The 26,506-nt window shown below is 44.0% G+C and overlaps 1 protein-coding gene across 2 annotated transcripts in view; it reads right to left on the bottom strand.

Annotated features, from left to right (window-relative positions):
* Positions 1-26,506, bottom strand: part of LOC104636362 (contactin-4) — a 337,483-nt gene that overhangs the window by 6,127 nt on the left and 304,850 nt on the right. The window contains exons 14-19 of one of the 2 annotated variants that reach the window (XM_075762486.1): positions 9,481-9,656; positions 6,894-7,011; positions 4,609-4,767; positions 3,722-3,871; positions 2,545-2,615; positions 527-761 (exon numbers count right to left, since the gene is read on the bottom strand). In XM_075762486.1, the coding sequence (XP_075618601.1) occupies positions 527-761; positions 2,545-2,615; positions 3,722-3,871; positions 4,609-4,767; positions 6,894-7,011; positions 9,481-9,656 (909 nt within the window). Of the gene's footprint in view, positions 1-526; positions 762-2,544; positions 2,616-3,721; positions 3,872-4,608; positions 4,768-6,893; positions 7,015-9,480; positions 9,657-26,506 lie in introns of both variants that reach the window. The other variant, XM_075762485.1, reaches the window with a different exon arrangement.

The raw sequence follows: 26,506 nt of genomic DNA, 5'->3' as shown, positions 1-26,506 counted from the left end.
AGGAGTTAAAAATAAAATTAAGAGTTTTCAATTTTACGTTCAATTAGTCCCAAACTTCAAGGCATTGATTTTCTTCATTGCACGAGAAAAGAGGCATGCCACCAAAACAAACTTCCCCATTTCAAAACGATGGCCTGTCAGCCTGTGCCAGACGGCACCGCTCCTCTGCCTAAGAAATAATAAGATGTCATTACTAAACTCAACCCAGGATACTATGTACTGTAATTAGGACAAGAGGGAACATTTTCTAATCAGTGGACATTAATTCACAGTAAATCTCAGCGGAATTCTTTCCAGATTACATATTACTTTTCCATTAATATCAAAAGATTTCATTACGATTAATGTTATTTTAATGACTATCAAAAGAATTAATCACAGCTCGCCATTTATTATAAATCAGAGCAAGGATTAGATATCAAAGGATATGTCAAGGTGGATACTAAACCCTTTCAGACCCGGCCAACCTCCCCGTGTCCAGCGGCGGGGAGGAGGGAGAGGCGGTGGGGTGGGCTCCCGGCTCTACCTTCCTCTGCCGAGTAGACGACCGTCACGGGGCTGAACGACCCTTCCCCCTTGTTGTTGTACACCCCCACTTTAACTTCGTAGGGGGAGAAGGGCGGCAAGGTCTCGTTGCGGAAGACGTATCTGGCGGCGTCCGGGGAGGCCACGACAGTCTGCATCCAGCTGACGGTGCCGAAGGGGCGGAAGGCCACCACGTACCCAAAGCCGCCGCCGTTCTGCAGCTCCTCGGGCACTGTCTGTGGGCAGGCAGACCGCGGGAGAAACGGCACTTTCAGCAAAGGCACGCACTTGTCTCTCCATCTGCATGCTGGCTATCGCTCTCGGTCCTTCTAAAGCTACTGTCCTAAATTAGAGACGGGAGGCAGCTGGAGCCCTATCCACAGCGAACCTGAACTCATCCCAGCCCGTCTGAGCTCCGCGAGCTCCCTGTAGGCAGGGGAAAAGCAGCGTCTCGGGAAGACACTTCGCCTAAGACTTAATTCCTCTTCATAGGTGCCCAGCTTCCTTCACTGACTAGATGGAGCCTCCAGTAATTTTAGGCACTCCAGTAACTAAGAGGCTGAGGTTTGTTGGGGTGAACCAAGGACACGGTTCCTGCTTTCCCAATACTTGTGCCGCGGCTCTCGCATCTTTGCAGCGGCACATGAAGCCCTGCAGAACATATCCCGGCAATGTCCCGGTCAGTGTGGGGGCTGGCGGTCCCTCACCGGCCCATGGCTGCACAGTGACCCAGACTGGGTCAGTCGACTACCGTATCCCGTACGACGTGAGCTGTTAGACAGCGCGGTGGCAGGGAGTGACTTGTCACAAATGTGATGGAGAAAGGTGGGTAGGTCCTAGCTAACAGCTAGAAGAAACAACCTGTCACCTCCAGCTCACTTCTGGACACACTGCCGCTTCCTATTGTCAGGCTTGCAGCCCCCTCAAAGCTGCATCAAATCCCCAAGCTTCAAGGTATTAAAATAATCTGTAATTCTAGGCCACTCACCCACTGATGTCCACAGTGCTTACGCACGAGCAGAGGTTACTTTTGGTGACTGCTTCTTACTCTGTGTTGTAAGGCTCAAAAAATACACCAGACCATAAAGAAAAGGCCTCTGGACATTTAAAAGAATAAACTGACTGTTCTATCAAAATACAAATTATATTTGGTGCAAATTATGACTCAAAGTCACGGCTGATGTTCTTGCCGTGTGTGTTTTTGAAACATATTGCAGTATCTTTAGGAGACATGGCGTAGCTAATTAGTCCAACGGAGAAGGAAATGTAGCACACTGAGCTGTGTGGTAAGGACAAAAACCCATTTATAGTTTCTTAATAACCTTAAAAATATCTCTGGCGATTCATTCTGCCAGCTTGGTCAGAAATAGCACTAAGTGGAAGTGTTAGCATGTCTAGTGAAGTTCATTATTAGGAAAAATATGCCAGCTGCATCGCATCATAACATGAAAATATGAGCAGACAAATGACTAAAGTTCTAACCCCGACTGCCTTAAGGAATATTAAACATTTTTCATCTCTGTATCTCCTCTTGCTGGCTTTCATTAGCTGCAACGAAAGCCAGCATGCAACGCGTTGTGCTAACTCTTAACTATTTGCTGCCCTGTCTCCCGGTGCAGGGCTACGGGTGGAGCTTGGGAGCCAGCCCCAACAATTCTAACCAGGTCAGGACGTGCCCAGCCAGGTCTCACAAACTCTGTTTCTGCCCATCCGTGTTTTGCCGTATGTGTACGGACGTGCTGAGAGCCAGGGGGAGCTGAGCGCGTCTGGAAGCGGCGACGCGCAGCCCGTTCCCGGCAGCCCCCTGCACAGCACTTCTCTGCTGGCTTCCTTGCGCGGGGCCTGCGATGGGGAAGGGGTTTAGCTCAATTTTAATAGCTGGGCTATTTTTATCACACAATCTGGGCTTTTTACTGCAAACTGTTTGCAATCTACAGAAGCTTCACTGGGGTCTGCGGTGAAAGGGTGCATCTAGATCAGGATCGCACCAATTTTCCTCTCCGTTTGGGCTCCACTTACCTCCCAAGTAATGACCAGCTCAGACTTGCTCCCTCCACCTCCACTGACGTTAGCCGGGGTCACTTCGGGAACTGCGAAAAAAGATGCAGATGCACATGGTGACTCTGAAGCCGTAAAATGAAATGAAATGGACCTACGCAGCAACAGGACTCTGCTGGCCTTCCCCTGCTGGGTACCAGAAACGCTATTAGGAAATGGCTAATTTGCCATGGCAAATAGCACATTAAAAGTATGTCAATAATAGTATATTAAAAGTATGTCAATTAACTTGTGTATTCAGTTACTAATTGTTTAGTTTAAACATTTATCTTTCATAAAAAAAGGGCTTTTATTTATTTTCCTAGTTTGTATTCTGTTCCATCACAGGCTAAAACAGAACCGAGGAGCCAGGTACCAGGGTACCCACAACCGAGGCACACGTCCCCGCAGCCACCACGCCGAGCCTGCTGCTTGCCCTCCTCCCTTTCTGCCAGATGCCAAGACAGGGACAGCACCAAGGAGCTTTAGAGCTCTCCAGGCTGGCAGGTTGTGCCGAAACCCCCGAACGCTTCAGGCACTACTCAAGGTCGCCGTTAAGCTCTGCCCGCAGCAGCCTGAAGATGCAGTGTGGTTCCAGGAGGCCGTGGTGTGTTTGGGAGAGGATCACGGAAGACAGACCAGACCTTCAGTATGCCCATGAAATGATCCAACCCATAGGGCAGGGTGGTCGCTCCAGCACCGATGGCCCCCAGGGTGAGACCCAAGTTACTCCAAGAACCACGGAAGCCCCCTGTATCCAGGGACTGCTGACTTTCCAGCTGTGAAGCCCAAACTCCTGCTCTCAATGTGCTGTAGTTTGCGCTCCAGAGTTTTGATCACATCGATCATGGGAAACCAGAGGGGCTGCTCTCAGAGTTCATCCCTCTCATCCATGGATACTGGGAAGTATTTTCCAAAAAACCTGCCCAAATACCCTTTTTTTTTTTGGAAAATCATTGCTTGCTGCAGGGAAAGGGCATGAAGAGCTCCACAACTTCCCCTGCCTGTTGTATGCACACAAATAACGTGCCATGGGGAGAAGAGCAATGGGTGCAGAAAGCACTGCTCAGCTTCCTCCAGTGCAACACATCCGTTAGCACTGACGAGCATTTATTTATTTATTCAACAAGATTTAGCTCGGTTGCCCACCACTACTTACGAGCTTCTTCAGTTCTTCTCTTCTCTGAAGGTCTGCTGGGTTCTCCAATCCCAATCAGGTTGGCAGCCACTACTCGAAATTCATACTCGACCCAAGGGTTCAGACCCACCACTGTCGCTGTGAACGTCCTGCCATCGATGATCTCTGGAACTAGGAGACAGCCACAGGTCAGGGGTGCAGTGAAAACCACTACAAGTATTCAAGGGTGCTGAGAGAAGGTCAGAGATATCCTTAACAGAGAGGGGTTAATGTAAATACAAAGTGAATAAGGATTGATAAAGCTTTTCTCATTTTTCTAGCATTTTGTAAACTGCAAAGAAGTGAAAGAGGCAGCATTAAAACATTGTGTGTGAATTTCCTGCTATTAAAGAGTTTCTCCTAAATTGGCACTTTTTGAAAACAAAGTGTCGAGACAACAGGTGTAAAGGGGTTTTATTTTTCTCTTCTTAAAACACACTGTTCCCTCTATTTAATGGTTAGTTGAACAAAATTAACCTCTGACGGAATGAACAATTACATCATGGGATTTTTCCCTCTATCAGTAAAATAATTCTACTTAAAGACAGGCCAGATGACACGGTCTGTCCCTGAGGGATGTCTTTATAGACCACAATTACTGTTGTATATCTCCAGCGCGGCAACAAAAAATAGGAATTCATTCTGTTTTCCCTTAAACATTCATGAGAAAAATGGATGACTAATAGCACTGACTGGACCCTAAACCTTTGGGTTGCCAAACTTGAAACTAGTTAATAAGACTGATGCTTTGCAGGCAGGGAAATTAATTTTCCCTTCAGGGTGCAGAGCTGCTCCCCGTGGCCCGCGCGTGGTCCCGATGGATGCGGCTTCCATCGGTGGAGCTCTTTGGGGCCAGGCGATGGACCTACCTGTGCTCACCGCTTGCCATCCCACCGAGAAGGGGGTCCTCGCCTGTACGACATACATTGTGATAGGGCTGTGGTTGTCTGCTCCTGGCCTCCAGGACAGCTGAGCGGTGGTGTCGGTGATTTCATCTATCGTCACGGCTTCTGGGGGACCTGGGGGACCTGTTGGAAGAATCACGGGAGAGGGGTGCTTGAGCTTTGCGGTGACTCGAGGAAGGAGCGCTCTGGTCCTCTTCCCTTCCTCAGGACACGGGGAACCGAGTCCCTGCAGAGGCGTTAAGCGCAGCCCCAGCTCTCATTGCCTCGATGAGGCTGGGAGGCACGAGGGAGATACCCAAACCAGAGAGCACCAGCTTCACCCACAGCCCCCAGGTGCCTCCACGTGAGCAGCAGCATCACCGTCCTCGCCGCACGCCTGAGCCACCCGACAGAGCACGGCACTCGCTGCAGCCCTGGGCACCACCTCCACCATCTCACGGCTGCTGCGCCGGGACTGACCTCGATACAAGTACGATTTCTGGCTGCAGCCTGGATGCACCCAGAGGCTGGTGAGGAACGAAGGACCTGCCTGTAACTAGCATCGCGTCTGAGCAGGGACCAGTATTTTCTGCTTCACTGCTGGGTTCCTTTGAACCAGCAAAGCACCGTAGCACATACCGATCAGAGAGAGGACCCCTCTCCTGCATCACGCGGCCGTCGCTGGCAGTAGCGGTACCTGAGATGAAGTCTCTACCCAAAAGCACCATCTCAAACAAACTCTCTTGCAATTCACTCTGTGGACCAAAATTATTCTCATATGATATTCAGAGAGCTGGACATGCTTAAATATCTAAAATACCCCCAAACCTTCCAATATCCTGTCTTTAAAATGAAAGTTTCAGCAGGTCTAGCCAGATTTAATTTCTCAGAAATTAGAACTTTAAATTGTTTTGCTGGGGGGGGAGCAGCCATGCAACGCAGCCTCACGGAGCCGTCAGCTTAAAAATCTTCTAAAAATTATTCTGAAGGCTCTATTTATGCACCAGCTCTTCACCCCTCGCCCCAGTCTCACAGCCCAGGGATATTTCCCAATTTTTGTGCAGTCGGTGAGACAGTACAGCACAAATATCAGTGCAGCCGTGGGACCACTGGCCAGGACAGAGACGTCCCTGTTCATGTTTTTAGGAAACGACAAGATCAGTATTTTTACCATCATCAAGGGTCATTTTCTTGTGAGAATTTAACGTTCCTCCTGTTATTTACAGAGCCAGCACCAAGGAAATTACTTAACCGAGGTGCCCATCGGCAGGTTGTTTTGAAATGTTTGTGCAAAATGGAAAAAAAAAAAAATTCATCTGAAATCATGCTGTGGGAAAAACCCGAGAGTCAGTGCAATGGGGAGCAACCTCCTGGGGAGGAGAGCTGGGGCGGCGCTGCCTCCGGGGGCCCAGCTCTCTGCACAGCGCGTGGCTAAGAACGTCCGCCTCCGTGCTCCTGCGGGGCAAACGTGGTAAAAAGCAAACCAACGTGATGAGGATAACAGAAATGCCCAGCCGGAGACAAGGGCACATTTCTCAACGGTTCAGGGCCTTCTGAACTGGCACGGCTTTGACAAAGAAGGAATTTCTTACTTCTTTTTCATGCTCTCCTTTCACCGAGTTGCCTGAGAACTTACGTTACATGGAGAATGTGCAAGCCATGATTTGGCTGGGGTCTACAAGAACTGGGGGTAGCAGGTACACAGCAGCACCAAAGTTTGCTTTCCTCAAAGCTAACGAGCCGGAAAATAAACACCATATTTATTGTAAGGATCCAGCCTCAGGTAAACTAATTGCATCTCTGTTAAAGTCATACTTACGGATCACCTGTGTATGGTAATGAATAGATCTTGAAATGTCAGTGAAGTTACTAAATCATGTTGCTTCTAGAAACGGAACAATATTGCTGGGCAGAAACACGGTGAATAAGCTGGATACTGTTTCTGCTGCACAGTTCATCAAATAAATGAGCTCAGCTGGTGCCAGTTTTGCATTCAGGACACAAACATGTACTAGTGTGTTTATCTGTGCTGTGGGTCTGTTGTATGAGTATGTATATATGAAAGAATCTTCATATGCGCTGTTTGAAAACGTACTGTGAACCCCAGCGTGTACTCAGAGCTTATTTCTTAGATTAATTACAAGATGCTGGGATCCCAATGAACGTCTCCGAGCCCAGGAGTTGTCTTACCACCGGCAGAAGATAGGAGAAAAAAAAAGAAAAAAAGAAATTTTACAACAACAACAACAACAGTAACAAAATTCAAATACCTCTTACAATCAGGTCTGCAGCAGCCGATAGCTTGTCCACACTGGTTTGCACCATGCAGACGTACTTCCCAGCATGCTTCAGCTGGATGCTTCTGATCATCAAATCACCAGCTGAATCCTGCTGATAAAGTAGGGAAAAGTGGTTACAATTACTTTTTAATGAGCGCTAAACATCATTATCACATGAAGGACACTGTGACTAATGGATTTACTTTACACTGGCTGATGAAAACATTAGTAATGCAAGCCGTGGCCTATTAAAATTATGTGAGTCTGCCTTGAAGATAAGAGCGGGAGCGTTTCTAAAATTATGGCTCCTACAAGGGGTAGAGGAGCCCGGTTCGGGTCCGTTAAGCAGTTTCCCCATTAAAATGATGTGACAAAGCTTACGTAGGACAGGTTCGCTCCGATTCCTCCTTTATCTCTCTGGATATCCAACTTACAGCCTCTCTGGTGTTCAGCTGCCCAAGTTGTGTCTACATCTATTTCCTAAGTGAACACCAGCCCAAATTATGAGACATCTGCAATAGTTTCACGGCTTTGTGTTACTGCCAGCATTTTGATTGCCTGGCGTTTTTGTGCTAAAGATCATGAGAACAGCACTCTCCGAGGAAATCCTGCATCACCTAACAGCGGTAATTTGTTTTCCAAACGCCAAGTGCATGTCTGATTAACTGTTGAATAGAACTAATTACATTTCTGTATGTATAGGAAGCTGAAAACTCTCTAAATTTTTCTCCAGACACAAAGCATTGGATACATTAGAAATCTCAGGGTAACTTTGTGATTGTGGCTTTCTGACTGAAGAATATTAATAAAGTTTGTAGTTTTAGCTTTGCAGGCCAATCAGTCGCCGGGATGTGCCGTCGCTGCTGATGTGCGCCCTAGGCATCAATCTCCAAGTGCATCTTTTATTTATATTTTTTTTTTTTTTTAGGGATAACAGCAAGGCTTGTAAATTGTATTGCCTTTTCCTTTCAGCATTAAATTTCACTCCTGACAAATGTAAACACGGACTGCCAGTCTGCCTGAAAGCCGGCGGAGCGCATGGCTCTAAAACCTCCCTTAGAGCAACATGCAAAAACCTTTCCAGTTTTTTACCTCTGCTGAAAAATTGTTGCATTTCTTTCCTTCTTTTTCTTGCTACCTTCACCCAATAAAAGTGGAAAAAAAATCATCAGGAAGGATGAGAAAACATTTTTAAATTGCAGCTAAGTTAGAAATTAAACTCCCCAAGTCACACTTAATACCCAACTGGCTAAATTAGATGAAATCTGAACTGCAAAGGAAAATGTTATGGTTACGAAGGAAAGCAAACTTTTTACCCATCTTCCAGACACAGCCTGTGAAAGCCCTGCTCCTCTTTTAGTAAAAATTATTTGGAAATTATTTTTGGCCAGAAGAACAGCATGAGAAGCTGGGGAAGGTCTGACCGATGTGCTACGTCCTCGTGTGAACCCCCTTTCTAACAGGCGGCGTCCCGAGGTACCTCCTGTAGCACTGACCCTCTCCAACTCCCCAAATTCATACTGCAACGTCTTGAGGAAATCTACAGCTACTAGGGAAGGTGAAACAACCTGCCCTTTCCAACTGAGGCATAAGCAGAGAAAATCAAGCGGGGCAGGACCATCACGGGCACCCTGACCTTGCTGCGGGCTCTCCGGTCCTAGGCCTTCCTGGAGAGGCAGAAAATGGCAAATGGCCCAAGCAGATTTTCTCCTCTGCTAACGAAGGAAAGTAATTCCTACCTTCACTACCTTTTCTTCCCCCTACCTGCCCCCCGTGGTCTTGAGCGACAGTGGTTGCCAGGGCTGTATTTAAGGGGCACTCTAACCACCATCTCAGACCTGACACTTCTCCTAGCCATCGGATTTCCATGAACATGATCTTTTTGGCCTTCAAATAAACAATTCTCAGGATATTGCAAAAGTTTGCGTTGTCAGTCGGTACCGACTGGTTTCCCATAAACAAACAAACAGCCCAAAGATACCAACGTGACATTGCCAGGAAACGTGCACAGATAACACTGAAGAGAAATGTCATCTCCGACGGTGGGCGATGCTTGTAATACTATGTAGGTTATTTTGCGTAGAGAAAAAATACTTATTCTAAGCATGTGGTCACAAGAGGAGGACAGAGAGAGAAACATGCCAGCAAACACTGCCTGAACAAATTTGAGGCTATCATCCTAATTTTTCGCTCTTTTCTGTATAAATACAAAATTCTACAATTGTTGTATTTTACATTTCTTTTACTGTTACAGCCAGAGAAAAACTATTATGAACTTCTTCCTTGAATGAGAAGGCAGTTTTTTGCAATGAGAAAACATATTCTAGGTCTATTCTACATCCCACTGCAACGCGAGTGCATTGTTCACGCGAGCAGATTTAAGTCATGTCGTTAAGAAACCATAACAATTCTACATCAACTATAACGAAGCAGTATACTGGCAACGTTCATCCTCTCAGCCTGTAAGACAGAAGTTAACATCTCCTACTATTAACTCAGCCCATTCCTTCTATTAGAGGCCCTTCTCTGTTACCTACTTTTCTTACTGTGAGGAGATTGCTTTAGTATTAATACTTACCCCTCCTACTCTTTCAAAGTGATCCCCATCTTTCTCAAAGTCTATCAGGTGTCCATTAAATGACCAGGTAAACAGGATATCTAGTGAGTGGTCGTGAGATACCTGACAAGGCAAGACAATGCTTTCTCCAACAGTGACATCCATGCTGAAAGGTGACACCATAACCCGGGTTGGATCTACAAACAACAAAGAAAACAAAGGGGAGGGAAAAAAAGCATTAATCCTGTCCTTCTGAGAAATGGAGAGGGATGAAGAGCTGAAAAATGATCCTAAGCAGTCTACCACAACTGCAGCACTGTCACCAGAACTTGAAATATTTGCAGTGATCACTTGGGAAGATCCTTAATGCAACAAGTGAACTATCACATCTTTGATTTTATCCTCTGATACCTTTCTCTTTTTGTTGGATTGAAACACTATTAATAAATCCTCCAGAACCCTCTTCTAGACACCACCCTGACAAACAAGGAGAAGAGAAAGGCTGGAAAAGATTGCAGCCAATCTGCAAGGCTTAGTTAAAATTTTTGAAAAAGCTTGGAGATCAGAGATTATTTTATTTGAATGTTCTTTCTTCAAAGATTTGTTTCACAGTCATACATTGCTCACCACGGTTATCAAAAAACCTATTTTGTTGTTCCTAAATTAAATGCTGCCTTAAGAAAACTCTCTCAATGTAAAGTCTCCAAAACTGGAATGAAGAAAGGTGTATTAAAAACACGAGTGCTATCTGCTCGGACCTGGAAAGGGAAAGATTAGACTAACATTATTGTTGTATGTTATGCTTATTGAAAACTCGGTGCTTGTTTAGAACATTTGCAATGTTCTATCGGATGGATGCTTTTACAGTTTAAATCCAGGTAGTTTTCTTTGTGCGAGGAGGGCCCACACAAAGACTAAATACACATGATGAGCGATACCAACCAAACCTTTCACACCATGGAAACCAAAACTGCCCCAATAAGCCAAGTCCTGTAGCAATGTCAGACAGAGGGGTTTTGGGGTAAGACGTGGCTCTGGGTGTAGGAACTCCTCTGCCTGACGTGCAGCTGATCTGGGTCAGGTAGTAGGTCAGACTGACTCACTTTTTAGGACCTCTGCGGTCTTACACGACATGTCACCGACCTGCTGAAGGAGACCTGAGCACATATTTTGGGGAGGTGAAGCAGAAGAAAGGTGAGAAAGGGCATGGTCCTAACCACGACATTTCCAAAGGGAAGCCCCCAAACCTGCGGGTATCTGTGACGTCGCAAGTTCTGTCTGGTAACGATGGGTGGCAGCACGTGCCAGCTCCACCCTGAGCTTCAGGACTAATCCCTTATTCACAGCTGGAGTTCACATGGACCCTTTACCACTGGTTTAATTGTCTATTTTTCACTTTAGTCGTGCAGTACGAGCAAAATGGTGGCACAGAAAGATGAGCCATGACACATTATGCAGACTTCAGCTCCTCATCTGTGCCCGTGAATTCCCTCTGCCTCTAAAGTTAACATTTGTCTTTCATTTCTGTTGACAAAAATGCAGTAATTTTTTTCTACAGGGCCTCAGAGGAAATGAAAAGGAGAAAAAAAATTGCTTAACAATGAGACCAAAAGTCTGAAAATCATATACAGATAGATATTTTTGCTTATTCCAAAAGTCTATTCTGCACAGCTGTCATGCTAAAATACTACGAGCATTATTCATTCTCTGGTACATGAAACCAAAATCTTAACTACTTCTTCCAGAGACTATTGGCCAACTACTTAATTCTCTGCCAAAATAATAAGTAACAAAGATATGCACTGGGCAGAGCTACTCACCGAGATTCACGGGATGCAAAGCTGTTCCTGGATTTTCAAAGACCTTACCAAAAGTAGTGGAAAAAGTTTCATCGCTGACCATAAAGGCTTCAGATCAAGTCCTCAGGGACTCAGCTGTATTATCTTGGACAAATTTAATTCATCTATAGTTTGGTTTCACTTCTAACAAAAATAGAGTAACTCTTAGCCAAACCACAGTAGGTGTTCTGAGGCTTAACTAATTAATACAAGTAAAGCATTTGAAATTTCTCAGGTTAAGCAGTATGAGTGCACGTTACTAAAATAATGTTTAATTATTTTGTAGACTTATGACATTGGTTTTGTATAACTGGTGTATCAGGATTTTATGGTCACTTGGGATTGCTACTACTGAAACTCCAGACGACCCGGAGCATCCCAAGCTGAGGATGCCACAGAAATGCCAGCACCTGCAGCGGGGCTCAGCACGGAATCACTTACTGAAATTCCTTTCAGCATCAGAAGTTCCTCCTCTGCCCTGCTCAAAGCCCGTATGAAATATTTATGAAGGACTTGACTCTGAGATGAAACGGGTGCCTCCCACAAAGCCCTGAGCTCTCCTCCATGAGTCCCGCAATGATCCGTGTAAGCTGCGGTCCTTAACAAAGTGTCAGCACCGAGGTTTTGCTGTAGCTAACCCTCGCCTCCACGGCACTTTCTGCAAGAGGTGAGAAGTCCACGCCACAAATCTGGTTCTTCCTGCTGCAACACATACAGTTCATAAACATATAACGAATGAAACGCGGGTGTTTGCTAAAGACCTGCTTTCCAGAGCAGCTCAGCGCAGCTCCTGTGGACACTGTACGAACTGCGAGTGCCTGGTGCCTCCGAAAATCAGGCCCCCAGGTCTCAATCCAATCATGTCAAGAAGCATTGCCATCTAATAGCTGAACACACCAGGTTATGGGAAGGGCTGATCCAGCCTGGTGACAAACGATGCGCGAGGAGGGCTCTGACCCAAGCCGTGCTCAGCGGGACCGCGAGCCCCAGCAATGCACTTTACAAATCACCCCAAGGAGAATGCTTACCCATCTCTTCTCAAGGGCTGCGAAAGCTGGAAAACAAAAACATCCCCTCCCCCGCTTTGATATCCCTAGCAAAGCAGCAAATGGAAAATGTTATTCAGGAGCCAATTGAGGGCAGCCGAGTGTAGGCACACCTCAGCGATACGCAACCAAGTGGTAATCAAAATTATTAGATTTGCACTTTCAAAACCTGTAACATCAGGCACTTTTTAAACTATGGTGAGTGCTCTAATGATACCAAAATTGTGTTGGTTAGCATCCAAGTCAAAAATAAATAAAAAAACCCCAAGCCACCCAATGATTGTTTCTCTCTGAGCTAGCTACTCGTTTATTTATTGGCCACTTGCAAGGTGAGGGAGGCAATTAGGGAGACAGATACTATGGGAGAGCTGATCTTAATGCTCTGCTACTGCCCTGTCCCCCCAAGTGCAGGTTATTTTCCTTAAATGTCAAGGACAGTTAATTAAAAAAAAAAAAAAAAATAGTGATTTTGGTGATATGTTGAGCTGATATTCTCCTTTGGAACGCTCTGGTGCATTTTGAGAAAGTTTTGAAAATAGGGCTGAAAGATTCAGTTGCAGATGAAGGGTGAGGGTTTCTGTTAGGAACGTCCCCCCTCACAGCCGCCTGCAGGTTTCTGAGCCCTCCGCAGCGGGAAGCAGCGCCTGGCAACCCCCAGCTCCCCTGCAGAAAGAAGAGACAAAAACCAAGCAGAATTGTTCCCCGTCACTGCTGAGAAAGTTTGTCTGGCATTCCTGAGAAGTTTTTAGAGGAGAAATGAGTGGATAGCGCATGCCAACGCGAACGTTCCCAAGGGATGAAAAGCTCTCTGTCGTCAGGAGGTAAAACAATCTGGTTTTCAGTCTCAAATATGAAACAGGAGGAAAAAAATAACGACACTGTACCTGCAAACGTGCAGCAGGCATCCTGTAGGTACAGCAAATGCAGTGACAGCAGACGTGAGCGAGTCGACATTGGCCTGGGCTTGGCTTTGCTACGGAGGAAGAGGAGACCCTTCCTGCGCAGCCCGGAGAGCGCGGAGGCAAGGCAGGGCTTACGGGGTGCCACTCTGCAGAATGGCGGGTGCTCTGTCTGTAGGTGTCACTGAAGGCTCAGGGAAGCAGGGAAGCTCCCTCCCACCCTTCCTTTCATGCCGGCATTTTCAGGAGCACACTTTTCGTGTGACAGAAACGGCACTTTTTTGTTTTGCGTGCAGTGTTCCTTGCACGCCAGCCAGGCTGGCAGCTCACGGAGCGGCTCAGCTTGCAGCTTCTCGTCGGAGCCGAGATGGTTTGAGCAGCGTGAAAGCTCACGGGGATGGTCCTCAGCTGGAGCAGACCCGCGCTGCCGCCCAGCACAGCTCCGGGCCCCACCGCCATCGGCCCCGGCCTCGCTAGCGGGGTGCGCTGAGGCTGTGTGAGCTTTTCTCACCTCTTTCTGTCCTGCGTTACACCCCGTAGTTTTATTGCTGCAGCATATTGCAGAGAATTTGGTGTCTTTCTGACTGATTTAATGTATTTGGTTTACATTACAAGACGTTTTAACGAAGTTTTCTTGCCAGCCTTCAGTTTGTTTGAAGAAACGGAGCGGAGCAGCACTTCCCACCTGGAGGAAGGCTGCAGTCGCTTCGCTTGTGGCCCTCGTCCCTGCAAAAGGCAGCCCGTCATTAGCTGCTCGTGCCGCCTGCCTTTCCCGTCTCATTTCGGGAAGCTGCGATGCATCTCCGAGCTGCAAAGCAGCAGGCTGCAGACATGGCGGGTACCGTCCGAGGGTAACAGTTACCCAACCTGAAACCATCCCACCCTGATTTTCTATTGATTGGGTGTCCGTTAGGAGAGATTACTTGTTTAGGGTAAACAGCTTTGCGTCGCTGCGTTTGCTTGCTGTAGCTCACGCAGTGCTATGTTGTGTCATATTGATCCGGAGGACATGACACAGTGGGACACAATCTACTGTGGCACGACATAAGTGACATAAACTGAATCAGAGACTGACACTCAGACATAATGCTTTTTTTTTTTTTACAAAAAAATAGGTCAGTCCAGAGCACGCGAGAGGAGCGGGGCAAATCAAGAAGCAATGTCACAGATATTGTGCCCATCAGCAAGACTTCAGCTGACCGGAGGGGTTTTTTCCACCTAGAGGCATGCAGACCTGTCCATGTTAGATGATGCTACTTGGCGTCCCGTTTCCAAACGTGCTCATTTCCAATTTGGCTCAGCTGCGGAGGCTGTGTGCTCCGCTCTGCTGGGAAGGGATTCAGCGATGCTAATAACCGCAGTGCCTTTCATTTAAGGCTATCAAAGTGCTTAGTAAACAATGAGATATGCTTTGCCAGCCCTGGCTGCAGAAGGAATACAGAGTATTTCACTATAATAAAAGATTGAACTGTGACATGCTCAGGAGATACAGCTCCTGTTGTTGGCCTCAAATCAGTGGAAGTGAGTAACTCAGAGTCAAAGAAGAGATAACGTCAGCATTTCCACCGCTGGTTTCTGAAACCTGGGCACCGAATACCTAAACGCGTATTTAGACATCTGTCCTGGCACAGAGGAGGAGGTCACAGGAGAATGAAGAGAAGGGAATACTCAGGTTTTGACATATTTATCCAGGGTAAAAAACTGAAGAAATCAGAACTCCCCCCAAAACTTAACGGTGCCTTCAGACTGTTACACTGCAAGGGAAATTTTCCAAGATTTTGCAAAGGCTTATTCTTTCCTTCCTTTCTTCTTCCAGCCCTGCCCATTTCACTTCATTCAAGATTTGTTTGCATGTTCATGCTGCTAGGTTTGGTTGATGGAAGCTAATGGAAATTTTGTAAAAGATCCTCCATTGAAAATCTGCAATATATGTCCCTCTCCCCTTTGGTCTTTTGCCTAAATAGGCAGAGCATGTAAATATTCATGGCTTTGGAGGGGAAGGTATTGCAAGTGGATGCAAATCAGCTACTGAAAATTGCGACAGCTGCTTACGGACAGAAGAAACATGGTCTGGTTCTTTTAATGGAAAACAAAAGAGCAGTGTTTGTTTTTGCTGAGGGATATGTACATTTTCTTCAAGTACCTAAGAAATATTAGTATCCACCTATTATACTCAGAGGGCATGTCTGAGTTAAACAGCAGCGAGGAGCTCAGACACTTAATGGCCGGAGCGGCTGCTGCAGAATGCCGAGAGGAGGACATTTATTCCAGGCTGGACAAGAGGAGACCGTACAGACCAAAGCCATTTCAGCACACGAGGTTCTGACTCTCTGCATCATGTATTGTGATAGCAGCACGCCAGGGCATCTGTTGGCTGTTTAATGAAAGCCAGTGTGGATGACAAGGTAATTTCAGGTTCAAGCATGAATGCTCAAGTGCAAGAGTTTATGTTCAATTACCAGATGCTTCAAACAAGCAGCTAAGACAAAGGCAAGCGATGCCAAGCACACACGGCTCCATCCAGCACGAGAGAAAACGGACAGAGCGCTGCTTTTCCTCGGGTTCAACTTCCATTCGCGTTGCTGAATTTATATTCCTTATGTGGACCTAGGCAGATGAGCAGTAGTTTCAAGTTTGATTAACCATCTAATTGCCTAATTCTCTTAAACAGCAATTAATGTTACAATGTTAAAAATCCAGCTACATTTTTTCCTTATCTGTATAAACCATTTCTTGTACAAGATTTTAAAATAGGTTTTTCTCGTAGATAAACTGTAAGTTGAGTATTTGGGACTCACTTTTTCTCCTTCTGGAATACCAGCATGTTTACTGTTTTCATTTTGGTTTTTTATCAGAGAGAGTTAATAAATGCATTGCAGATCAATGTTCTCTATTTGCAATGGTATTTTACATTATTGTATTGATTTCAAGGCAAATCGTGTCTGGAGATAATAAAAATCAATCTTGAAGTAGAATCATCTGTTTTCTATGAGCAACTGAAGAATCAAAGTGCAATACATAAATACTCAAATGTGCTTTGATGTTTCTTTCTCTTCTATTTGTGAATGACACATTTATCACAGAACCCCAGCCTGGTCTGGGTGGGCAGGGACCTCCCAGCCCATCCAGTGCCACCCCTGCCATGGGCAGGGACACCCTCCACTAGCCCAGGTTGCCCAAAGCCCCATCCAACCTGGCCTTGAACACTGCCAGGGAGCCAGGGGCATCTTTATCCAAGACTGTAAAGTCAAAAGCATCTGAGACTTGATGACTGGCTAAGCTGCTGGCAGCTCTTGGTGCTCTGAGCACCATCAGACACTGCAAGAAACGCTGAAGAGAGGAAAATGTGACCCTGAACTAAAGAGATTAATAACTGGTGAACAACTGAACACACGGTATGAATTACCACAGCAAACTACGGCTATCTTAATAGATTGGTTGACTACCTTCTGGGGCACGGCCAAAATTAACATTAAAAAGAAATGGGGAATGGCCAAGTATTTACAATATTTGGCCTTCACAGTATCACAGACGTGAGCTGCGATGAGTCACACGTATGCTTTCAGGAACAGGCACGTGGCTTTTATGCCAATATAACTCTTCTGTTCCATACAATCAGCTATAATACATGTGCTCTCACAAGACAAGTAACTGCTTTATAAGGCACATTTCTTAACAGAAAATTTTGCAGCACTTACAGTATCCTCTGGTGTGTACTACGGTAGCTCAGCCTAATAAAATGTAATCTCATTAAAAGCAAAAGGGACACTATCAGTTCAGAAAAGGGAATTTAGGCCTGGGACTAAAGTCACTTTTCTGATTTTAGAAATATATGTGGTTAGTGGTCTAGATCTTCCCACGTAATCAGGCAGCACCGATCTTTGGCAACGAAGGCAGTGATACGTGGCTATGTATTTAACGGGGATTAAGGAAAGGAGGAGCGGAACGTTTGACCTTTCCTGGAAGAGTGGAGACTCTGATTCGGCAATACACTCGGTTGAGCTGGGCATTTAGGACACGCTAAAATTGCTTTCCTGAAAGAGGATCCTTATCTTGCAGTTTACTTGGCTTAAATCTTGCCATATCAGAACCACAGCGGTGTGGGGGACATGCAATTATTTTTAAACAGGTGCTTCAGCACGTTGCGTGAGCCCCTTCCTCTTAGGCAGCCTCTGTTTGCTGTTAGTGTGGGCAAGGGTTGTTCAAGAGGAGAGTTTAGATGTTGTTCCTTGGGACTGCGCTCCTGAGTAACCTGCCCATGCAGCTGCTGAAGGGTCCCTTTCAAGTATGGCAGCTTGAAAGCTTCATTCAGAGCTGAACTGCAGTCGAGGTACAAGTCATTAACATATTTCTTAAACTGGCATTGAAAAAGAGCTTCCCACAGATTGAAAACCGTCTAAACTTGATGTAGGAGTCTCCCTCCCAGGAATTAATGCCTCCCACCTCCCAGACAGGGACCAGGCAGTCAATCAAGGGATTGCATTTCTGCATACTCAAATACGCATTCTTTGTGCGGCTGAATAATAAATGAAGGTTAATTTAAATCTGAAAACACATTAAGAATGGAATTGCATCAAAGGATACTGGGGAGGGGTGTGCCATTATAGCAAATTCAAAGACAAAATATATGAAAATATATCCACTCCAGTGAGAGTACAGTGAGTGTTACTTAAATAACAAGAGGGCACAATACTTCATTTTAACCTCCGTTTTACCTAGTGCAATGCAATCTTATCAAATCAAGCTCTCTCCATACAACTGTGACAAAGAAAATCATACATAATGGGGTCTGGAAATGACAATCAAATCTGTCACTCATAGCGACGTGTACTTGCTCTTTATAGCGGCATGCAACAGTGCCTGATTACACTACAAACCCCAAACATCCCTTCTCTATCTCTTTGCATTTCAGACTAAAATAAAAGCCACTTCACTTCAGAGGTGCCTTAAATGAAATCGGTATATTTGACAAACGATTGAACCATCTGTGACGCACTTTATAGATAAGCCAGTGAATTCAGGGTGCCACCTTTTGTGGGCTATTGATTGCAACTAGCTGATATCCGTCTTTTCAAGTACGGAATAATCTACTGTCATTGCAAAAATGATGGCCATCTTACAGAGAAGGTTAATCAGATACAGGAGAAATCATATCTAATCTCTGATAAATTGCAAGTCACTCAAGGATCAATCACCATTCTCCTTGTAACACAAGCCACAGGTAATTGTGCAAACGTAATGCCATGCAGTTTGCTGTGCAGCCCAGGTACACGGTGGCCAACAGCATTTTGCCCCTCTGACCAGTTTAGCCTGTGGAGATGGTTGATTTATGGGGCCTTTAAATATGTTTTGAATAGTAATGACCATAAATAAAAAATTTTCCAAGAAAAGCAGAGCAGCAATAATATGATATGCAGGCATTCCAACTGCAAAATTATGAAGTGACTGGCACAGTCTTTGCATTTTTACGGTACAGTATGTATTTTATGTCTTTCCTATCCGAATTCTATGCCTATTATCTACACCCTCCTCATCAGGACCAAGATGTTAGGAATTAGCTGACATGCAAGAACAAATCCCAAATTAAGAGTCATTAGGAGCGGATGCCTCTTGAGCTGTCAAACTTCCAGAATAGCATGAAAATCACTAGCTGGACTTTCCAGCTTCCCAGTCAATGATCCATAGCTTACCCATCCTTAATGGCACCCAGATCAAGGCTTGCATGTGTCATGAATGTCTTGGGATAAGCAAGTCTTGGCGTACAGGTCATTTATCAACCAGCCCAAGGCACATTCAGCTTCCCAAGTACCTGGTGTGAAAGCAGCACATCACCATTCGTCTTGGTAGGGAGGACTGGATGGGAGCACCTACTGATACCTCTGAAAACAGGGAAAGTTTGGGCTATTACATTAATGTTGAGAAACTGGGCAAATTTAAGATTATTCTACTTCATTCTCAAGGTGTTTTAACTTGGTGAAAATAAACCTTTGCACTAAACTGCTGTATCAATATATTTACTCACAGTTAGTAAAACCCACACACCCCTTGTAATACAGGTATCTGTATAAATACAGTTTTATACAATAATGTCATTTGCAGGAAGACACAATATCTCTCGGTTCCCAAAATTAATACAATTATTTCTCAGTAATACTCAATTCCTTACTACCATAATCAGACAACCCTTGCTACAGAGCCACGCACACCCACACAGACATAGAGGATGTCACGGTGTCATTCTGGTATGTATCTACATGTAACCTAAAATAAATTTATTTTCATTATTATATGAATGCGTGGCTCAGTGTGTTCAGGGATGTCCCTAACTTACTCCAGGCACTATTTTCTTCACGTTGGGATTTTGGCTATCATGTGCTGCAGTAAAAAATAGAGACCCACAACTGCCCTTAAGTTGTATTATAAAACCAGTCAAAGGAAGCACCTCCTTGAATTTTCATCTGGTCAAGTGTCAAGGCCTACTGCAGTCACTTCTCTATTTGGTTTTTAAGGTTTTTTTGACCTTGCTTTTCCCTGAGAATTTCAATTTGCTTCAGAATAAGAACAGCACTGGATCTGAGATTTTACTTCTGCGAGATGAGGCTAAAGATTCTTGCTGCAATTAAAAAAGACTTCAGAACGTGGCAATTTTTCGCATGCTTTGCCAACTTCATTGCCTGGCCCCTGTGGGACCTGTCTTACGGACAGTGACTGGAGAGACTTTATGAAGGCCAGCACTTAGAAACATAACTTAGGTGTCAGAATTGATAGTTACATTTGAAACTATGAGCCATATGCTGCACATCAGCAGAATATGCTGCATATTTCCATTGCTAACTTGGTTTGGCCAATGTCTCCTGAGGGATTACCCTGCATGGATGGGGAAAACTCTTACGTCCACAAAAGAACAAGAGAGGTTTGTCCTTGCTAAATTATTTTCATCGATTCCTCTGACTGTGACTTTCTTGGTTATGGAGGCAAAGAACTGGGACCTACTGAATATACGCTCATTATTAAATGAAAAAAAGCACTGGAGACGATTCCAAAGTCAAACTTCTGCCATTTAGCACTTCTCAACCCTACTTTTAAGATACAAACCCATTCTGGTTCAGCGTGTCCTCTGCTGCCTTAACTCTCAGGTTCAGTGGGTCTGTGCTGTTGAGCTCTAATGAGCAATCAGGATGTACTCCCTTACTCTAACTTTCCTTGTTTCTAATTCCTTTTTTGCCTTTCCTCCTTCCACTTCTTGGCAGATCTCAAAAAAAACCCCAACAAACCCAACTTGACAGAAAGCAGACTATCAAGATTGATTAATTTTAGTAAGTACCAGATGTATTTGTTTATGAAAGAGTTTGAATCTCCACTGGAACACCAAACTCAATATAAAGACCCAAGAACAACCTGAAGAGTTTCCCACTGGAATTCATGGCTATCTGTCACCTCCATTTTCACCACGGAGTGTGTCTATCTCCTGCTGTTATTACAACGGCTTATCTGCTGGGTGGGTTGCTATATCCATCCCGTGAATGCCTTCAACCAAAGTATTTCTCTAAAGCAGCATCTGCTCCTACTATTTTATAATTAGAATATAATTAGTAGAAGTTCTTGCAAATAGCTCCCGTAGAGAAATGACTCTACCACACAAAAGAAAGATCTAAAATTCCCAAGCTATTTACAATCTACACTAAACAGAAATCTGGGTATTTCTCTAGTGTCTCAGGAAATGACATCCAGACAACAAGACATAATTAAGAAGTTGTTATGCATTGGGCAGGACGAGGCGTGACAATCTGCAGGCAGGTACGGCAATCAATTATGCAAATAACTTTTAAAAGTTTATTCTCAGTTTCAAAAAAATGTTGTCAGGTCAGCTCAAAAGGTCAACCTCAAATAAAAAAGTCAAACTTTTTAATAAACTAAACACTTAGAAAAAAATACTGCGGTTACAGGTAACATCCAATTTTCTTCTATTTAAAAGTATTTGAAAACAAAATTGAAGTAACTGTTTAAATAAAATGTTATTTCAAGTAGAAAACAGATGCCTCTAGTTAATGATAGCACTGAATTCTTAGTCAAGTTGTGCATATAAATACCAGGAAATTTTAAGCCTATTCAAGCCAACTTGTGGAAAATATACATTTCAAAAAGTACCTGCAAGTCTACGTCAAACGAAGAGGGAGCGCACCCAGCGCCCAGGCTTGCACAGGCCTCCTGCGAGGGGCAAGCACAGCAGGGGAGCCAGCCCCATAAACACTAGTTTGAACATTTAGACTTTGAATCACAACCAAATGTGAACAATTAAGCTTAACAGCATTCCATTGAAAAGAGAATTAGATAAGCAGAAGAGGGGGAAGAGTACTGAGCGAAGAGCAAGGCTGCTCTGTGGGGTGAAGACCAGCACGAGCACTGACCTCGGCGTGAGAAGGAATAAAATGAGTTCTCCTCACTTTCTGGCTGACCTTCAGCAAGTCATTAAAAGTCTTTGCTGCCTCATTTGCCCAGCCTATAAAATGGAAATAAAACCTTCATTATAAACTGTTTTCTCTTCTTATACCACTGTGCACAGCAGATATTTTTATTTAAGATTAACTTTTTCTTGAAACCCCATTAAGACTTCCACTCTACCACGTGCAAGACTGAAGCCCAAACATCTGTTTCCAAACAGATCAAGTGACAGTAAGAGCAGAACCAACAAAACAAACCTTGAAATAAATAATTCCTGGGCCACAAAAGTCTAATTTGTTTCCTGGTGAAAGCGAGATGGTCTCTCAATGTCCTGTGATCTCTTGCAAGGAAGGGACTCGTGTCTCCATGTCCTAATTAATTAGTGACACACTGAGAAGGCAAACTCGTCTTCCGAGGGACGTGTTAGTGTTTTGCTCTCCTGTTGGGTGAGCCCTGGTACTGATGTTACGGGAAGGGGCAGGATGGAGGCAGGATCATGTGGAATGAAAATAATAACCTGCAACCCCATCCCATCATTATAACTTGCTCAAAATCCCCAGCTCCTACTCTACTGAATAAATATGCAACATAGTGCATCATTAAAAAACGTCCCTGACATTTCTCCCATTACATGGCATTTTACTTCAAATTAGCCTCAAGTTTTTCTTATGTAAATCACTTCAAAACAAGAATCAAGCTCTAACTTGCAAAGATACACAGAGAGGGAGAACAAAATAGCCTGTCAGCGCTACCATCTCTCCATTTAGTGATGGATGAGTTTGGTCCTAGCACACAGTTTTGCTAAGGCTTCAGCCATGGTCTACAACATTTCTCCCCAACACTTCCACTCCTGGCTGTCTGCTGCAAGGAATGATGTTCATCTTCAACTGCACCAAACGGTTTAGTTACCAGGACTAATGGATTCAGGCTTGGATTTTTACAGAGATTTTCTACTGTGCAATTAGACACAAAAGGAACCGAAATTTTCACTGATGAAATACTGCTGACTTTCTAAATACACTCTAATAAAGTTTATTGCTAAGATATATTCACAATGTAGCTAAAAGAAAACACAGCACTAAACCCTTCAACTTCGATCACCAGCTCTTCACGATACACTTAAAATCTTCGACCATAATGAAAGCAAAATTCATATTCCAAATGTTTGTGTGACAGAGACAGAGAGAACCAACCCAAGCCATGGGAAGTCAATTCAGTGATAAAACTTCAGAGTCAACCTGCTTTTGAGTCATGAACATTCATACTCATGTCGTATTCCCAAATGACTGGCTTTCACGCTGTGATACAGCACACCTAGAACTTAACCTGTTCCGGTGGTGTCTGATATTAAATTCTCTCTGCCATCACAATTTTGGGATTAAGACAAGGGACTCTAGTCTTCACATATTAACTTTGATGGGATTGTGCATAATCTTACTTAAATTGCATTAGAAGAGGGGAAGATCAGGTCCCAGGAGTCCCTAATATTGCAAGCATCACCTCATCATCGTTCAGCAGCGCTTTAGTTACTCTCTGATGTGTCAAAACCCATCACTCCTAGTCTTTATCTGTGTGCCACTTGGCTGTTAATATCTGATAAGCAACTTTGAGTAACCTGTTTGCAATCCAGCGAGACTCAGAGAGAAAAAGCCACAACAGCTCAAAACCTCAGAAGTTTGGTTCTGCTAAGCTGCTTCCAAAAATGCTTCTGAGAAAATACACAAAATGACTGATATTTCCCCAAGTCCTGTCCCAGATTCTTTTCTTCAACACTCTTACACTTTTTCCTCCTACGACAGAAAATGTGCTCTCTAAACACTTCCTCTGTATCTTTGATGTTAAAAACATAGCCTTCAGGCCAGTCTGTTCTCAGTCACTGTTTTCAAGGCTATAAAGTTCTTAGGATAAGAGAGTCATCATCACTTTCCCCCTTTATTCTCCCACACGGCTTCCTTCATCTTTACCCGAAACGGAGACTGGTAGTCATGTTCTCAATGCACGTCATGTTTAGATCACTGTCTCCCCTATCCCCAACTGCACAGTCCGACTGAATTACTTCGGTGTGGAGAGAAGCGGGTCTAGGGAGACCTGCTCCCATCTTCCACAACAGGACCGTACACCACAATGATCTCGGTTTTCTCTGTTGCATTGTTTTCTCGGAATATGACTTTACCCAAAAATTTGTGGGATTCCCATGAAACTCATGTCTGGAAGCTCATCCCACTGCAAGCTTTAGAAAACAACAAACTGTATCCTCCTTTGGGATGAAGACCAAAGTCATAATGTTAGTAGACTTATAATGCAAGATCTTCTTGAGCAAAGAAGAGAAGAGACAGGGGATTTACATCCCACAGCAGTACAACAGTCATGTTTAGTTTTCTAGAAACCAAATGAGCTGCGTGAAACTAAAAGCTCAAGGAGACAGATCTTCCCCTGCCAGAAATTCCTGGTAACTCCACCAAGACACACAAAGCTGCAGGAACTGAGATATGGCCCCTTATATCCAATGTGGAAAACGTTAAGTTGAACACATTCCCTTTCTTATGAATTTGTAACCGTTGCCAGTCTGATAGTAACTTCCAGGTAACTGGCTAGTCTTCTTCACCTATGAAAGTAACTATTGGATAAAGTAGTTTGTTACTTACGTTTTATATACAATCACATTCATAAACACACACATAATCAAACGCACTGCATTGATTTGGGTTAAAATACCTATCAGAAGTCCTTGATCTATGGTTTCATTTTAACTATGTTGGGTTTTCATTTGTATTCAAAAACTGAAAAATATTTTAACCTTTCTGAAATGGATCATGTTAAAATAAATTGAAGCAAGTTGATGAAAAGTGTTAATTAACCTGCTTTCGTCTCATTAAGAGTCTGTGTTTAACCTATAGGTCATCTCCTCTTTCAGCTGATGTATGGATTTGATCTTCAGTGATGAGCTAAACAACCCAATCTTCTATTGATGACTAAGAACTCCTGAACTTTTGGATTTATGGGAGAGGAAAAGAAAATTCCTAAAGCAAAAGCAGTGAGCCTTTTAAGGAATTATTCTAAACCTTTTTTTATGTCAGGAGAGGTTGCAATAATGTTGACCCTGCAATACATTGTGAGTTTAATAATTTTAATAAAAATATGAACTTTTTTTCCCCTCCCTACAGGGTATACAGACATAATAGTTGAACTTTTCTTAAAAAAAAAAAAAAAAAGTATTTTTTCCACATTATGTGCTGAATCAGGTATATTTATAACCATCAGCCACTTGCTCTTGTCTTGACTTCCTCCTTTACCTGCGCAGTTATCAGTTTTAAGACTCCTGATGTGCCTGAAGGTTGGCTGGGGGTTGGAGGGACACAAAGGAGAAAGGAGAAGGTGATGGGGGCGGAATTGGGGGGGGGAAGAATCTGCTACATTTACCACTATCCAGAGCAAATATTTCACACCGACTGGCACTCTACATCAGAATCAGACAGGCAAAGTACCTGGAGAAGCTGCTCCGTAAGAGCCAATATATTTGTATTTCTGCTTTTAAATATAACTCTAATAACGCTAAAGATAAGTCCAAAATTGGCAAGAGAGATAGGCTGGAGATCTATGCTTTTTAATATCAAGCACTTCACCAAGACAACTTTTATCACGTTAATGGCTAAATCACACTGATTGTAAAACAGCCAAAATGAGGCAATTAGTAAAGGCCTGTGACAGCCAGAGAAAACAAAACGCACAAGGTTTTCAGTGCAAGCCAGATGGATATCTTCAATATATTTCTTATTGTCCGCTTGTGGTAATATATTCAATTAAACTGAATCAGTACCACAGAAGACCCTTTGAATTGCCTGAAAAAAATTAATTGTCTGCTGCAAATTTAATGAAGCTTAACAGTTGTATTATGTTTACAAGTTTTATTTGTTATGATCAGTAAGTGTTTACAAGAAAAAAACCAACGACAGTGAACTAACTAACTTCATTCAGCTAGCCCAATGAGCAAACCATCGGTATTGTACAGATTATTTCATTTACATGTTTCTTTGCCATTTACCAGTTTGGTCCTTAGCAGTTGACCTAATTTTTTTCTCTCCCAAATAAGAAACGGACAGCTCTTGCTGTGCTGTTCATTCACCAGTTGTTGTGATTTAAGTCTCACTCAACAGTTCAACCAGAACCTTGTGTTACGACCTCCCCGATGGGGCCGATGGGAATGGCCAGCCATGGGCTGGTCCCTCTGAGGCTTGCTATCATCCTCATCAATGTCAAGGTCACCGACCTTCCCCAGCACAACGCAGCCAACAGTCCACGGCTCTTGCGTTTGACAAGTTGACATGAAGGAAAGCAAAAGGCGTGTCTGAGCAGACCCAGGGAGGGGCAGCTTTGGGGAAGGCTCGACTGCACATAAGGTGTCTGCTTCTCACTTTGCCACTTCTGTAATCTCAGACTAATTACAACCTTTTTGCTTCAATTAACTGTCAGAAAAATGGAAATGCTGACACGATACACAGCTATCTCATCTTCCCTGGGGTACTTTGGGGTTGACCTGATTTTTCTGATGACTTCAGGTTCTCACCTGAACGGAGCTGGGAGAAAACCCACATGTCTACCAGACTCAGATGTACCATGCGCAGAGATGCACCTGCCAGCTCAAACACAAAGGTGAGCTCCTTACAGTTGCAGAAGGCAATTTGGGTAGGCATTGTATCTCAACAATGGCCGCGGTTTGCAGTTGGAAACAATGATGTCAGTTGCCGGAAACTATAAAATACTTGGATTAAACCAAGTACCATATGGAGAAGAGCTCCTTAAAAGCTGCAAGGACCCTGAAGTA

Source organism: Balearica regulorum, chromosome 10 (genome assembly GCF_011004875.1).
Source record: "Balearica regulorum gibbericeps isolate bBalReg1 chromosome 10, bBalReg1.pri, whole genome shotgun sequence".
Classification (NCBI taxonomy): domain Eukaryota; kingdom Metazoa; phylum Chordata; class Aves; order Gruiformes; family Gruidae; genus Balearica; species Balearica regulorum.
The sequence above is the reverse complement of the archived record's forward strand: the minus strand, read 5'-3'. Positions and strand labels throughout refer to the sequence as shown.